The sequence below is a fragment of the Esox lucius genome, chromosome 12 (assembly GCF_011004845.1).
Source record: "Esox lucius isolate fEsoLuc1 chromosome 12, fEsoLuc1.pri, whole genome shotgun sequence".
NCBI lineage: Eukaryota > Metazoa > Chordata > Actinopteri > Esociformes > Esocidae > Esox > Esox lucius.
Window position 1 is genome coordinate 7,940,545 of NC_047580.1, and position 17,138 is coordinate 7,957,682.

General features: G+C 45.0%; 1 protein-coding gene across 7 annotated transcripts in view; it reads right to left on the reverse strand.

Annotated features, from left to right (window-relative positions):
- Nucleotides 1-17,138, reverse strand: part of LOC105029144 (IQ motif and SEC7 domain-containing protein 1) — a 174,811-nt gene that overhangs the window by 52,564 nt on the left and 105,109 nt on the right. Inside the window, exon 1 of one of the 7 annotated variants that reach the window (XM_010902336.4) lies at nt 14,343-15,235. The exons of 5 other annotated variants lie outside the window; for them this stretch is intronic. In XM_010902336.4, the coding sequence (XP_010900638.2) occupies nt 14,343-14,419 (77 nt within the window). In that variant the 5' untranslated portion in view covers nt 14,420-15,235. Of the gene's footprint in view, nt 1-10,580; nt 11,040-14,342; nt 15,236-17,138 lie in introns of those variants that run through there. One more of the 7 variants, XM_010902339.4, reaches the window with a different exon arrangement.

Sequence of the window (17,138 nt, forward strand, 5' to 3'; positions counted from 1 at the left end):
CCTGAATTACTCATTAGAACCCCCCCACCCGCTCCCCCAGCCTGCAGGTTAATCTGAAAATAACACTTTGGTCATTCCAAGGGCAGTGTGCCGCGAGCGCACTCTTAATGACCCCTTTCAGGAGAAACAGCGCTGTCAGTCACCTGAAGTAGCTGAGGGATCCTTGGGGGGGTGGGGAGAGAGGGATGGATTTCCCTCCTGTGTCACTCTGTTCAGCTCCAAAAAAGAATCACCTGAATTGAGAGAGATTGAATCATAAGCACGGCGTGAGCTCTGCCCCGACGCCACGGAGGCGTCACAGGGTGAGAGACATCCACAAGAACAGGGGACCTTCACCCAAACCTCCTGAGACAACATACACATCTTCAACTTCTAAAGGTACCCAATGTGTGCAATACATAATGTACTGTATGTTACTTAGGATCAAAGCGTCATCTAAATCAGTGGTTCCCAACCAGGGGTACTAGAACACCATAGGCTTACTAGTGAAATTAACATGAGGGGGTACTTCAGGGTTACTCAGAGCAGAGCAACATTCTGTTGGTGCTACTGGAACTGAAGAACCGCTGATCTAAATGATTCAAATGGTACAAAAGTTAGTTTGAAACTAAGTGATTATGGTTATCAAATATACAGCGAACAGTCATTCTAATCCTGTGACTTTACTCCAAAGCAGCGGTGTCACTCAAGAAGACCTAAGTGGACTTTTTTAAAGGCAACTCCTACTTTGATACCACACAAAATGGTATGGGAAAATTCCCAATCTAATCTGTGTGTGAAGACAAAGAACACTGTGACGGTGGAGTTAGTTTTTCGTAACGCTGAGCAACCCCTGCACCTACTGTGAAGTCAGATATCACTGTCTTCATGACGCTTTCCCTTAAATGCCCTGTCCTTGTCAAACTCTTGTTGTGTTCGTTTTCATGAGCGTTTTAAAACAGGGGATGGGCTGAACAGATTTAGGCGGAGGCAGTCTAACCTAAAAGGGATTTGGCTTGAATATCGCTTTAGATAGGAAGATCTCTATTCATACATATTAATCTCCCTTTGCATCTTATGATTCCCCAATCTACAAAAAAAAACCCTCAGTTTTCCCTTTCCATGGAAATGTTAGCCGAAGCCAAAGCAGAGGAAAAACTAGAACACAGAAACCTCACAGGAACAGCTATGCAGCCAGGAAATGCCCCTATCCTTTCCAATCTCATACACTACAGCCATACAGCGGGACCCCAGAGCACTAAGCCCGGCTGAACAGGAGAGCCAATGTGAGCGTGTAAAGAGCACTTTATCAGCCCCCTCGCTCTGGAGGGTAGGTACGTCTGCATCGATTGGAGCAGCACAGGGTTAAGTTGTTTTCGGCAAAGGGTTACTCCTGATGTAAATAACATTCTGTAGAGACCGCTCCCTTTACCTTGACACAACGCTGAACACGCCGATGCTGCACAAATGATGCCAGACACGCTACGCTGAACACAGAACAGTGTTTTGACACTCTTTTAAAAAATGTAGCAATTTTCCGTTGTCATTTCAGAAGAAGGCCACAACACGTTGACATTCTCAGTGGAATGACTGTTTCACAAATGTTTTGCATTTTATTTTCAGCCAATACAAAAATCGCAGACTGAACTGCAGATTTTCAATTGGTCAACAGGAACCGGACCAACTTCTGTTCTCAAAGGGAAAACTGGATCCCGCTCTTCCACTGACATCACTAAGAGATGTGGTCATCTCCTCCAATGGCTGTCAAGTGCAAACAAGGAGACATTTTTGGAATTTCCTGGTTGCAAAAATTCAACACCATTTTGAATAATTCCAGTGCATGGAATGTGGACAAAAAAAGGGATTTATTATTTAAATACTCACTAATGATCATGCGGGGTATTCTGAGTGTCAGTAAAATCCAACCCCCCCCACCCCCGCGAAGACAACAAAACAACAAACAATGTATTGAAAGGAAAAAGAGGAAGAAGAACATAGAACGGTGAGAATGACAGAGGAATAGATGAAAATGCCTGCCTAACAACATAAAGCAGCATGGAAATGAACCATGCATTCATTTAATCTCTGTAGCTTTTCCCAACCTCTGCTCCGCCACATGACTGATGAAAGAGAGACCCCTCGCCGCTTGTTGCCTTTCATTTGCTCTAATGATCCCACTAAGCAGGCCGTCCCCACATTTGCTCTGCAGTTCTGAGCAAATGTGGGGAAAGCAGGCAGGGGTCTTTTACAACCAGCAAAGCCTTGCATGCAACTGCAGGAACCCTTGGGGAGAAATCAATGGGCAGTCGGAAGAGAGTCCTGTCCTGTCCACTGTAGGTTCAATTGTAAAGATGCTAATAGGTTGTTTAGCATCTTTACATCTTTTGGGTCCTGAGCAGGATGAATCACCCAGGAGCTCTGCTGTGAGTCAGAGGGGAGATCTTGGCTGGATGGGGAAAGGCAGGGCTGCTTTGGTCCAGCATTGACAGAACACAATGGAAGAACCAACATAGAAAGGACAAAGTGGAAGAACACACATACACAGAATGGAAGAACCAGCATACACAGAATGGAATGACCAACATAGAGTGGACAGAATGGAAGAACTGTAGACAAGACAGAATGGAAGAACCAAAAAAGACAGGACAAAATGGAAGAAGCGTTATTGGCAGAATAGAACAACATACATAGACAGGACAGAATGGAAGAGCTGGCGTAGATGGCAAGCAAGCAAGCAAGTTTATTTATACAGCACAATTTATACATAAAAGCAATTCAATGTGCTCTACAAAGAATAAGAAAAATACAGATACAATACAAATAGATAGAATGGAAGAACCAAGATAGACAGAATAGACAGGACCGAATTGAAAAACCAACATTTAACAGAACAACCTACATAGAATAGCCCCAAAACATAGATTGAACGGAAGAACCAACTCAGAACGGAAGACCCAACATAGAAAGAACAGTAGAACCAAGATAGGACAGTAAAGCCACAGCTTGAATCTACAGGGCCTAAGAAATCCTCGCAGACCACCGCTGTCCATGACAACAACACCATCACAACGTTGAACAAATGTACGCGCACCCCCAGATGAGCACATGCATCTGAGCACTCATGTCTCCGCCCACCGCCGTCCTCCTCCGCCACGGGACATGCATCCCGTGTGACCATGACATCAGAGACGATGAACGGAGCCAGCGCTCTGCCGCACCGTTCTGTCCGCTGACATGGCCTCTGCGGACAGCTGCAACGCCGGAGCCCCCATCTGTTTGTCCGACCGCCAGCCTGCCACAGACAGCACGAGCCGGCGCACGTCAACAACACCCCTCACACACCACGCTGCTGGGGCCTGGTCGCCGCTTCCTCGACCAGCCACCTGACACACTCCGCCAGGAGGGCAAACAAGGCACACGTAAACCCACCCACCTGAGCCTTCGTATAGATGAGTCCTCTGTGTCAAGTAGCGAGATAGAGACAGGGAGAGAAAGCAGAAAGATATCAGAGAGCCCACATGCTATGGCATGTTGATCTCCGTAGCACTGAGGTCTGTCAACAGGCTGCTATCCAAGCAGGAGGATGAGGTGAGTTGCTGGGATAAAGAAGTGCTGAACGCTGCCTGTGGTTGGAAGACATGGAGCGCCAGAGAGGAACCTCCATCTCACAGATTTACTCTCTAGTCATCAGCACATTCCCCTGAACGTCAATGAAAAGGGGGAGGTTCTCCCGGCACTCGCCACCCGACACTACCTCCCCCTCTCTTGGCAACCCCTCTCTCTCTCTCGCTCGCTCGCTTCCCTCGGTCGATCGTACCCTCTTCCCTCTCCCTTTCACTCAAACTGCCCCTCTTGCTCTCCATTTCCCCACTCTCTTTCCACTCTCCCCCCTCTCAAGTCCCCCTCTGTCCCCCTTCTCTCTCTGCTGCCATCTCTCTCAAAAACTCAGCTGTTCCTTCATGCTTCATGTACTATCCATCTCTCGCTCTCTTTCAGATGCATTTATTTAGCTGCCGTGTTGATTCCGGGGTTCAGACAGAATGTGTGTCCAGAGTCAATGTGTTGATGCACTTGCAAGGCCACTACCTCCTGTCTCTCTCCCGGTCTGCCTGTCTCTCCCTCACTCTCGGTCTGCCGGCCTCTCTTTCGGTTTGCCTGTCTCACTCTCGGTCTGCCTGTCTCGCTATGTCCCACTTGGGGAGGAATCTGAGCTTGCAGAGACCACTCTGAAAATAAGACAGTATTACTGCATAACCTACACTGATCAAATCAGAACAAAACACTGTCTGACAATCCTCAGCGGCCGATAATAAGTGCTGGGTTTTAACGGGTTTGATTTAAAAACACCTCCGTGGTTTTGTGAAAGGGAAAGAAACGGGTTGGCACTGCACCATCTGAAAAGGAAACCGTGGACATCACAAGCGGAAAGAGCTGTCAGAATCATCCAGCTTCCAGGAAACGTTAACCTCACTGTCTTTCCGTCAGGCCTTCTGTCCTGTCCAGGTCTCACCACCCCAGCTCCCACATTCTCTGGCTCGACACTGTGCCAGCGACCACAACTCTGTCTGACAGGCTGATGGAACACTAGGAAACGTCTCTCCGAGGAAGGCTGCTTCTGGTTACCACTGTTACCACAGGACGTCCCTATTGCAAACTATCATTTTTTCTGTTTCAGATGTATCTGTAACAATTAATCTCAGACTTCCAGAACCAAATCTAACATAAACGTGTTGGCTGGATCGATTTTACCCATATTTGTCCGTGAGAGATGACTGAGCATGAATAAATGAAATGGCGCTACTAAACCCATCTGTGTCAATCAGGACTCAGCAATGACCTGGGTCTACCCAATCATATTCGGGTCGTATTTCATCCAGCACGCAGGCACTCGCATATGGCTGCTGTATTTGCCTCGGCTCCCAGCAGGCAACCTCTATTAACTCTGAACAATAGTTAAGTAAATGCTACCTATAAATCTCTGTTGAGAATCTGATGGAGAAACCGCTGGATGGAGGCCAGGGAGAAAGACAAGACTTGAAAGCGTGTTAGAGAGAAGGAGGGAGGCAGAGGGAGTTGAGAGAGCTAAATAATCCACTCTCAGGGAAAACACTCAAGGGTAACTAATGTCTCCCCACATCCACTCGTCTCTGATTGCTTCACAGCGGAAAATGCCCATATTGTTTGTTTGGGTAAAGACATTTCTCAGGTCGCTGTCCTTGGATAGATCACTGTCCTTGGAGTGCTGGTCGTATCGTTAGAGCAGTCTGCAGGGAAAGCATTAAAGCGAGAGGGAGGGAGAGAGAGAGAGAGAGGGGGAGAGAGAGAGAGAGAGTGAGAGAGGGAGAGAGAGAGAGAGAGAGAGAGAGAGAGAGAGGGAGAGAGAGAGAGGGGGAGAGAGGGGGGGGGGGGGAGGGGTGGGTGGAGGGGGCATGGGGGGAGAGAGAGAGGGGGGGAGAGAGAGAGAGAGGGGGGGGGGAGAGAGAGGGGGGGGGGGGAGGGGGGGAGGGAGGGAGAGAGGAATGTTGGTCTTACCATCACTTACAACAAAAACTAGAACCAACACTGTTGAAAGTGGACTACTGATACATGAAGAGGACTTGGTCTGGGAACATTTTCAGCAGAGAAGAGAGACCACTGTTGTAAAAGGTTCTTACCAACAGATGGTGCCAGTGGACAGCAAGTCAGTATTCAAAAACACTGCCATTCAATTTTCACCAGTCAGCCAGTCAGTCAGCCAACCCTTGAGGGAGTACAGAGAGACACTGCTCTAAATGAGGGAGAATGTGGGTGAGAAAGATGACTGAGAAAAGATATTGTATACCCAGGGAGAAGCAGGAATTATAGGGGGAATACTGTTCTCTCTCATTTTGGGAAGAGTGTGAAGCTGACAGAAAATGTAAAGAGAGAAAGGGTTTGATCTCGAAGTTCAATGGCAAGAGAGTAGACCGACAAGTTACTGAATGCTCCAGAGACAATTACATTTTCAGACTAAAGTTTTTGGCAGTGGGTCCCACTGAATACATTTCGTCATTGAAGTTTTAATGACAGAAAGCAATGATTAGGAGTCAATTATATGTGAGTAACATAAAAGAGAGATCCATAACACAACCATTTCACTGTGGAATGCTCAGTCTTTACATGATGATTAAATACAAGGAAATTCCAAGTGGCAATGCAGTCCAAGGCTCTCTGTAGTGAGGTGAAGTTGTCCCCCTCAGTCTAGGTTTGAGCAGTGATAGATGCATTTTGATGGGTGCTGGAATGGTCAGCAGGGATTTCCTTGACTCATCACACTCCAGCGACTCCATCAGGAGAGTTGGGTGACTGAAAAGGTAACTGAGGTTATCAGTTCAGTAATTGTGTCCTCACACACACTGATCTGATTGAAAATGGCTTGACGCTGAAGCCTAGAATGAAGACCTTCTGTGATCTTCAACTCTCCAGAGCTTGTTGGGAGTTGCTGTAACAAGACAGAGCCCTAACTACAATTGGATACCACAAAGTTGTGGAGAAACAATTCATGGATTATTATTACAACAAATTATAATAACAGCAAGGTAGGAGATTAAAAGAAGCAGTGCATTTACAAAAAAATATATATATAAATGAACCTAAAAAAGATGAGCAAAGGTCTTTTAAAAAAACTGCCTTGTGGAACATATGAATGAGAAAACCTCTTCCAAATGAAGAATAAAAAGGATGGAGGGCACGGCAAACAGAGAGCAGTTGTGTATCTGGGAAAATAGAGTGCATCTGGGGAAAGAGTGCACATGAAGTGTGCACATGAAGAGTGCACATGAAGTGTGCACATGAAGAGTGCACATGAAGAGTGCACATGAAGAGTGCATACCTACCATCCAGCACTGATGGAACTACTGCTGATGGTTGTCCCGGCAACTGAAAAAACCAAAGGAATAACTCCTTAATAGTCAAGGGAAAAGGCGGGCCGTACACACGGATAGTGCTAGAAGGATGAAGTACGTTTTAATGATTATTTACATGCCACAGTCCCAAAACTGTAATTCATCACAGAGGCAGGTTCTAATTTAAAGAGGTAGGGATCCATCCCCAGAGCCCAAACAGAAGCCTGCTTGAAGCCAAGCAAGTCAACAGTTTGTCCTAAACAGCTTGGGTGCCCGAAACACCACAAGGCATGATGAAGTATTTCGGTATATTACTTGGGCGCGTCGTGATTAAAAACGACTGAACGCTGCAATCAATAGACACAACCCTGCGGACGATACTTCTCGGTCCCTGGGATGTCACCCGACCAAATATATGAATGAATGTGGCGTGGTGATAACGATCCAATAGATGAACTAATCCTCCCACATCAACAGGGAAAATACATAATCAGCAGGATATCCAATATCAGCCTGGTCCGATAGATCTTGGCCAGAGAACGTGTAATGTTTCAGATATCACCCGAGGCCTGGCGTAATGGACCTATTGTTTCCCTGTACAATCTCCGGGTTGGACAGCTCTTTCAGCTCTGCCTAAGTATTTTATATTATCCCTCTTCCCCGTTTGTCTCCCTCTCTCAGTCTCTTTTACAAAACCACACACACGGAGGTATTTCTGCACACACACACGCACGCACGCACGCACACACGCACGCACACACGCGCGCGCACACACGCGCGCGCACACACGCGCGCACACACGCGTGCACACACCTTCCTCACACTCATTGCTATTTATCTTTCAAATACAGATTAGGATATGATAAGAAGATTCCGCAGTGGAGTGAAAATGGCTATCTAATTCCGGATAGAGGTTTCGACAACTTGCTAAGCACACACGCGTCCAGGTTCTGGGAGTGTGCGTTTTGCGCACGGACGTACGCACGGCATCGGAGCTGTGTGTCTGCGTGTGTGCGAGCTGCAGTGCAGCAACATGAGCTCATCGCTCCTCTAGTCCCCCTCCCCTCTTCGAACATTACATAAGTTAATGCAGCATGCTGCCTCATTATCCAACAGGCAAACACGGAGACGAACTGCTCAGGAATATGTCATCAAAGTAAGAGAACGATAGCGGCGCCAGAGAACGACGTGGGAGAACAGACAGAAGCCGAGGGGACCTTTGAGCCCCATCAACTCGGAAGACCAGCCCCACACACCGCCCCTGTCAAACACACACCAGAGGGGCCCAGAATTTTCTTTCTGTATTGCGGTCAGGAACACCAGAATGCTGTGGCAGAAAGATCGAGAAATAACAGGGATCTGGGAGAGTGACTTCAGTGCTTTAGAGAAAAGTCCTGCTGATGTTGTGTCTACCACAAAACAACTCATACCAACTTAACCCAATGCATGTACTGGAAGGCTTGATATCCTTGACTGGTTTCGAATTCAGAGTCCGCACAGCAGATAACTGCCTCGTTTGCACTTCAAAGCCACAGGCTGGAGCTGAAATCTATAGGAGCGTCCAAAGTGGCACAGCCCTGAAATACAAATAACTGGCTATAACTTCATGCACATTAACCACTGAACAGAAACAGCAGTATACATTAAGGTGAAGGGAGAGTTCTGTAGCTCCGGCTTGAGCCTTTAACCAGGTTACGTGGATAGTCTTTTGTACGTAAGCGAATCGTTTCGTTATTTCAACACACGGATAAGAACACGTGATCAACTGCAGCGCACTAGGAGCACTATAGTACAAAACGTTGTCCAAGCACAGAATGGGCTAAGCGGTCAGTGTACACTGGGCAGTGTCTCCCCAGAGAGTGACACGACTTCACATTATTCATTGATACAGACCTCCATAGCCCTACGCAAACACAGGGAGAGCCTGAGATGCCGCGGGGTGGAAAATACTGGGGTCAGGTCTAATGGGATAGAGCTCCTGGTCTTATCTGCAAACCAGGAGAGACTTGGTTCTAGTGTCAGACTTAAAAGAGTCGAGTGATTTACAGGAACCATGCTGAAAAAGACACGGATACAATTTCCATTGGACGTGCGCACTTGGTTGCGAAGGCAAATCACAAATACAGGCGTGAAGAAAGGAAATCAACTGTGAACTTGAGAATTTGGGCAAGAAGCAATGGCATTTGAGAGTATGTGAGTTTTGAACTGATGTCCGAATGATACATTACTTTCAACATGCCGATTCAACAAAAAACATCAACAGAAACCAAACTTTGCAATACTGAAATGGCTGGGATACAAACACACTTCAAATGGCAAGAACTAGAAGTAGTATCAAGTGGCATTATTTGACCAAAATGATTTCCCCAGCCATGTTTTACACCAGAAATTAACTTAACTCACCACAGTGGAACTAGGCATATGACTGGCAGGTTCTAGCTGTTCCATTACACACGTCTGTGTCTTCGCTGCCAGGAAAAGATCTCACTCGTCATAAACCGACGTACCAACACAGAGACTAAACTTCTCTGGGTCCCGATGGAGGTCAAGACTCTGCTGTTAGTCAAGGTGTCTCTCCACTGGGCAGGGCTAAACTGGAGATTTATGAAGCAGAGTTGTGTCACCGTTCGCCTCACAACAACCCCAGTTTCAGCATATTCCGCATTAGTTTCGAAACATAGGAAGTTACAGACACTGACATGAACCAGCTAATAATACACCGCCAGAAGCAGAAAGTGGACTCCAGTGGTTTACCATTCCGATGACACCCAACAGTGAGGTCAGCCTGCCGTTCCCTCTGGATTGGGGATGAGGTGCGGCAGCTTTCGGGCACCAGAGACGCTCTGGAGACACACGCACAGTAAATAAGTCATGGCTGCTGTGTTCCATTCTACTCGCTGCCATGGAACCAGGATCAGATCAGGTTGCCTGGCTTCTACTGTGTCATTACCAGGACACTCTCTCTGTCAAACAACATTATCATCAAAACCCTCCTCACTTCAACACTGTAGTGAAGCGAACAGTTGAGTAGTTCATTAAAAACATTTTTTTTTTTACAACCCAGAGAACACCACAGGAACGCGTCACCTTTGAAAGCTTTGCAGCCTTTGAGATATTATCAGAAAAGAACTGGAAGTTGGAGAAAAGTACATGTTGAGAAACAAATGGGACAGGAGGTCAAAAAATGGGATTGTTTGTTCTAAAGATAGGAATGTTCCCCCTGGGTCAGTCCTTGTCTTGCGAGTGACAATAGTTATATGTAAATCAGCTGGACAGGGTTCACTAAACAGATATGAGTTGGCAAAACACTGGAAAGTGGCTGTCAGGAAAAAGTCAGTGACAAAAAAAAAAGGTGTCTTCAAGTTGACAAAGATAATGCTTATCTAACGCAGATTGCTTATACATGTCTACCTGGGACAGTTCCTGCTCTAGGAAGATTTGCACTACTGCCACTCCTATAGTCTGCCTTCATATTCGTTCATTTGGATCCTTAGTCACTTTAACAGAAGCCACAGCTATTCTTCCTCAACACAAACCATGACAATTAAACCAACCACTTATGATGTCTAATGACTAAACCTTTCCAGGGTGTTGAAAGCCCGTCTCATACACATTTCTTTGGCAGTTTTGAAATCAAAATAGAAAATGCACACTTGAGCGTCTCGGGCCAGTCATTAGCAAACCAACCCTAGCGTTCCTTCACCAGAACAGGCGTGGTTGGAACAGATGATCTCCTACCTTATGGTTCGGCTTGAAATGCAGTACTTCCACATCACGTTCCACGCAGCAGTGACATCACTGCGGACACCAGACACGCAGGAGAAGAAAAAAATAAATCTATGCAGGTTGGCACAAGCAGTGAGGAAGTTTCCAAATGTCCCAAACGCACCAAACTGTGGCAACACCCCCTACAGCAGCCAGTGGAGAGACACAGTGTACCAACTCCCTTCCACTAGACCACAAATTACACCCCACATCCTTCACTTTCCAAAGAAAAACACAGAATTCATTCCCCTCCGGCTCCAGTTTCTTCAGTTGTGCCTTTTATAAGTGCTCCGATCCAGTTCATCCTGCCCGCAACCTAAAGTTGCCGGACAAGCAAGATCGCCTGATGACCAAGTAAGGTAAAGACTCGGTACAGTATGTATAGGCTAGCCGACGAACACCCCTTCCTCATGACAAAGCCTCTCCACCCACTCTGTTCACTACAAACCCACTCCTCCTTCCTCTAGAGAGAGAGAACACCCCTCGTTTATATTTACTTATAATGCACCCAAACTCATCTGGCTGGGACCAACTGCAATCCCCACTGGCGGTGGGCTAGGCCAGTGCTGTGTGTGTGTGTGTGTGTGTGTGTGTGAGGTAACACCTGGGCCTATGTCCAAGAATGACAGAGCTCTCAGTGGGAAGGCCAGGCAGGGGGGAGGGTCGGCCCCAGTTCAACAGCTGGGAGAGGCTGTTTTGAGTTACTACACCGGCCTTGATTTAACAACACATCTAAAGTCATGGAACACAATCTGACAAAGTTATGGTAAATCCTCGGCTGGTGCTTTTGACTTACACCCCATGACCACATTATTCCTGCGACTTGGAGGGATGAGTATGATGGACTAAATGACAGAATGGAATAAAAAAAAGGAAAGAGCAGCCACCATGTATAAAATACATCATTTGAGGAGACTAATGTATGAGAGAGAGAGAGAAACAAGGGCAAGAGAGAGCACTGAAGTGAAGGAATTACAAAAAAGCAATAAGAATGATTGCTACTAAGTTTTCCAATTAGCCAGGTTTCACGTACTGTACAGCATGTCAATAAAACGTGTAGCAAGTCAAACTGATGCATGCTAAACAGTGTATTGATTCAATACCAGAAGAAACACAATTGACATAACGCCTAGTGTTGCGGTCGCATTTTCAGCTGATGGGAATTCCCAGCAATATAAAGTCACATTGGGAAACCATTTTAAGGCTTCATTAATGGCTATGTATTATTAATGTACTTTCGACATGCCCTCATTCTCTGAATACTAATTACCATATTGTGGTGTGTGTGTGTGAATATGTTAGCATATACAGATGTGACATGGTGACAGCTTGAGCATTCCACAGATCCTGGGTGAGTCTTTCATGTCCCCAAACACAGCTCAGTTTAGATTTAGACATCAGGCTCTGGACTGATGCCTTTTAGCAACATCAAACCAACTATATAGGTTATGTGTGAATAAAATCCACAAGTAGGTGACGTATGTTAGTGTCAGGAGGATATTTAATTGCCCGAAGTTACAGAAGGTGAATAAGTTACTTATTATTATAATAACCATTCTCACCAGGGACAACGGACGCTTAATGGTTATGTTAAAAAAGGCCATTTGATTTCCAAGCATCAAAATGCAGTATACATAATAAAGCAGTGTGTGTGTGTGTGTGTGTGTGTGTTGAACATGTCTGCGTGGGGGGGGGGGGGGGGGGGGGTCCTTATATGAAGTGGCATCAGTTGATACAATGGGAAGATGGTCATATTCCCCAAAATAATTCACTGTACCAGTTTGAGGGTTACAGGCGCAGCTTTGTTTTTCTGCAAAATGCTAAAACATGCAGAACTTATTATCGTTAATGAAAACGTTTCATTGAGTGGTTAGGAAGAGAATTTGAAATAATCTGAATGGTATCTTTGTTTCATGCAGTGTCCTGTGGTGTGACCCCTGGCTCATATATGTATGTTGACACAGCTGTTTACTTCTCCTATGCATTCATGCTTAAATGAAAAAAGTTGGAATTCAATACATTTCTTCAGAAAAAAATATTTTCACAAGTGTGACACATTATTGCGAATACATTTCAGATGGAAGGACACTTTGTTCAATCAAGATGTGGGGGAAACATCACAAGCATTATCAGAGGGATATTTTGTCATTATGAATTCATGTATTTTACTTTTTGACCCTCCCATATTAGTTCCCATTTTATTACCAATCAAATACCTATAAAAAGAGAAATGTAAAGAAATCAAAAGTTTTAGGTTATGAATCTGTAGTGTTATGAAAACATATTTTAATAGTTATAGTAGTGAAATGCTATATAATCACTACAAGGCCTGATTTAGCCCACACTGCATTAAATGTTGATCGGTGTGACACTACTCCAACCTAAAACTCCACAAATGTCCCTTCCTTTTTTTATTTATTACTTTGAAATACTGTCATTACTTATAATGTTTTAGATTAGATTTTCATATTCTAAAATGAAACAAGCACTACAGCATGCACACACACTGAGCAATGTTCTTGTTTCGAAAGTGTTTTATTTTAAGACCAATAACACGGTTTTCAAGAATGTTTATACATATTGGCCAAATAATATTAAAAATAAAAATAAAATGTCATAACACCATATATGTCATTTAAATACATGGTATTTGAAAGACAAGTCAAATTGAGTTGTTTAAACGTCAAACAATCTAGTATGTCCAGTTAGGAATGTAATGGATCACAGCCATTCTGTACGAGTCAGTTTGTATTCTGAACAGGTCCATGGAGGAATCAAAGTAGCTGTCCTGGAATCTAGAACGGCAACTATCTGTGTCGTGACAGCCAGTCAAAGACAGGAAGGGCGTCTTATAATCCCAGCGGAGTAACAGGGTGGTGGGGGACGGTACATTGGAGAAGGCTTGGCGAGAAGAGTGCAGGGATCCACCTTCCTATCACATCAACTACCTAAAGCCCTTCATGTTAGACCTCTAATGAAACCCAATTTGTAGATGATTTGACCTGCCCTGCACTCACTCCCAGTAAATCCACTGACAGTATTTCCCATTCCTCCACCACTAAGCTGATAACGCTGACCTGCGATATGATCATGCAGCGTTAAATCCAATCTTATTAAGCATTATATCCACTCTCCTAGGAGACTGTGTAGCAGCATTAACAAACCACTGACTATTTACACTCACAGATTAACTACCTGCTCCTCTAGCTTGTGTCACTTCATAGAACACCCCACGCAGACATGTTTAACAAACACAGCGTTGTGAGGAATACTTTGAAGACGTTTTTTTTTAATAAAAACTGGCTGCAAAACGTAACGAGCTGACCTGCATAGACGCTGCACTAGGTGAAAGGTCAACGCCAAGATGGAAGGCTGGATGCTGAGCCTGTACACCTGCTCCTCCCTCCACCAAAGCCCTTAGCAGCTCCGGTGCCTTTTTTAGGAAGCCACGTTAAGACAACAGCCGTGAACATGAACGGAGTAAGTTAACCAGGAGCGCGAGGGGGGGAACTCCATAAACTTTATTCAAGTGGGTTTCCGCTAGATCACGGCCCAGCATATGACAATGGCCAATCACAAAGAATCACAAACGCCGTCAGCAATATATCTGACCAGTGCAGTGTTATTGTCATCTAGATAAATAGTCCCAGAGAAAGTTTTTATTCACTTTTGGTGTTCAAATATGGGTGATCCATTAGTCACAGGCAGAACGTACGCAGACCGACGCCAACTTACCTTTTAGGAAAAGTATTGTGAGGATGTAGGCACAGAACATGCCAGTAGTCCATACAGAATGTCTTAAATTTCCACATTTCTCGTGCAGAAGATCAACAGACTTCACTGTTCAGAGACAGTATCCTGTTAATCCATGATGACAGGTTTGGAGTATTCCCGGTGTTAGCAGATCCAGTGAACACTATGAGACCCTAGGTACTGTTATGGATGCTGCCCAGTTGTTCAGTCCAGACATGGGTGCTCCTCTTCTGGCCCATTTTACAGGTTCTGAGTGGACTAACCTCTCTGGACCACCATAGAGTCTACAGTCCGAACCAAAACAGAGGAATTGTCTCTACAAACTTCAGACCTGATGAGAACCTTGGTCCATTTAAAGATCCAGACCAGAACCTATTTTGATCGGTTTGACTAGCCAACCAAAGTCTGGATCCGGCTAAAACTGCATGCACACTGTGGACATTCTCAGCTCTATTCAGCTGGTATCCAGGTCACCCAGGCGCTGCCTTTCCCTCCAGAGGGTGTGTCAGAATGGGAGCCTGTACGGAGGCACGGCTCTAGATCCACTGCACGGAGACAGCAGGCTGTGGGAGTTTAGAAGCACAGAGGACAAATCCTCCGTACATCCCACATCTCTCTCTTCCCTGCTCGGGTAGAGGACGACTGTACCAGGCTCGGCAATGGCCTCCTACCTCCTCCTCCTTCCCCACCTCCTGCCTCTCAAAAGCAAACTTTCTTGAAGAGGGCAAGAGATGGCGTCACCTCACCATTTATCACTCCTCTCGTTTGGTTTCTCTGCTTCTCTTCCTTCTATTTGCTTAAAACAACTATCCTCAATTAATGCACCTTCACGTGATCTCCCAATCTTTCTCTCATTCTCTCTGTCTCTTCTGAAGTGAATTACAGCTACTGCCATCCACACAGGACCTCCCAGAAATGTGCCGATTCTGGTTGCCTGGCAACACTACAGTACAACTGAAACTGCAAATGGAAGCTTGCTGCAAATGCTCTCATTGGCCAGCTGGTATATGGGGAGTGGCTATAATATTGTCCACGAATGCATCCGTTTACGCCCATGCTGTGACCAGAATAGGCAGAGGCTTCGAGTGCTGAGTGGTTTTGGGAATAAAATCCTCTAAAGCAGGAGAAGGGCTGTTGCTTTAAACCGTTAAGGGCAAATAGATATTTTTGTGAACACAGTGACAACTGAATTATACAGAATATATACATATACATATTATGACATATACAGAAGAATAATTACACAATACCTGGTCTTCACATCAAGTGAAGGGTCCTTTTTAGACTACAAGTGAGGGAGTGAAGGAGAGAGGAAATTTGATTTATTTTACATAATCATTTAAATAAAATTTAAATTTACACTGTCATGTCCCGCAGAGGTTTGAGGGATTTATACAGGATTTATGGGTGCAGAGCAACTTGACTAGCCTCTTATCAGGGTCCAGACTTCATTTCAAACATGGAGGTATGTGAAGTAGCCTTTACATGGCCACTTTGCTACACAAAGCTGAATAACACCAGCGCTTGCCATTTCCCTGCTCTTCGTCTTCATAACTAACACAAATATAGCAGTAAGATGTTGTGTTGTAATACCGCTGGTATCGATTCTCATATTGATTGATTCTCTCGTACAGCAGCTATCAGTATTTAAGGATTAAACCAGATGGTTAATAATACTAAATCATGTATTGGTTTGAGTATTCTACTGTAAATATCTGTAAATATAAGGTAGTGCAAAAAATGTCTGGGTTTGATAGAGTATTTTCCATTATCCATATGAAAAAGATTAGTCAAAGTGCAGTTCAATTCAGTAGGTTTATATTTCTGGGTCCAAAAAACATTTTTGCCCAAGATCGATCAGGTCCATTTCCCCATCATTAAAAATCAAATAAGCAGCACACGGTTACGCTGCAATTGAGATGACACATAAGAAAAGGTCTCCTCTGATGGGCTGGTGATTTGTACTGGAATACAAGCGCATGCCTGTTCTCCCCAGTGGGTTGGTGACACTGTGCCAGCCTGTGGTCGCACCTCGTCTCAGTGGCCGTGACAAACATGGTACGGGTGAGGCATCATCTCATTACTATTCAAATCTCATCCATCACCATCCGCCAAATCCCCATCCCCCATTCCACTCTGCTTCACATACACACACAAACTCCCACACACAAACACACATACCCAAAAGAACCTGTTGATCTGGGAATTTAGCTCGCTCTTCCATTGACTGGCAGTCATGGCCAGTCCTTTTCACACCCTCCCTGGCACAATATTGGCTCTCTCAGTTCCAGGACAGCTAGCCAATGGGACCCAGAACACACGACACAAAGAGACAGGCAGCAACACTGGACATCTATTGTGAGCAGAGACAGTGAGGGATTAATTAATCTGCAAGCGATCCATCAGTAGACTGTCACAAGGCCTGGGTTTCCAATTCATAAGCATCTCACGACTTTAACCACTCACACGCTGCCATTTTGTCTCTGTTAATAAACCTTTGTTCGGAAAATGTGTAACCATTCTACTGAACTAACACAGCGACAAGAAGTGAGCTATTGTTTCATTGCTAAAATATGGAATCATCGTGGATTTTCTAAAACATGAAAGTAACCTATTATATTAGAGAAAAATATGGATTCCTTAACATCAACGCTGCCAATATTTCCTTATTTGTTAGCAGTTCCTGCCTTTCTGTTTATTAATGTTTGGTTGACCATTACAGACGTCAGTTAGTGTGGGTGGTAGTTCCTCAATCTTTCTTCACAACACCGAAGAGCA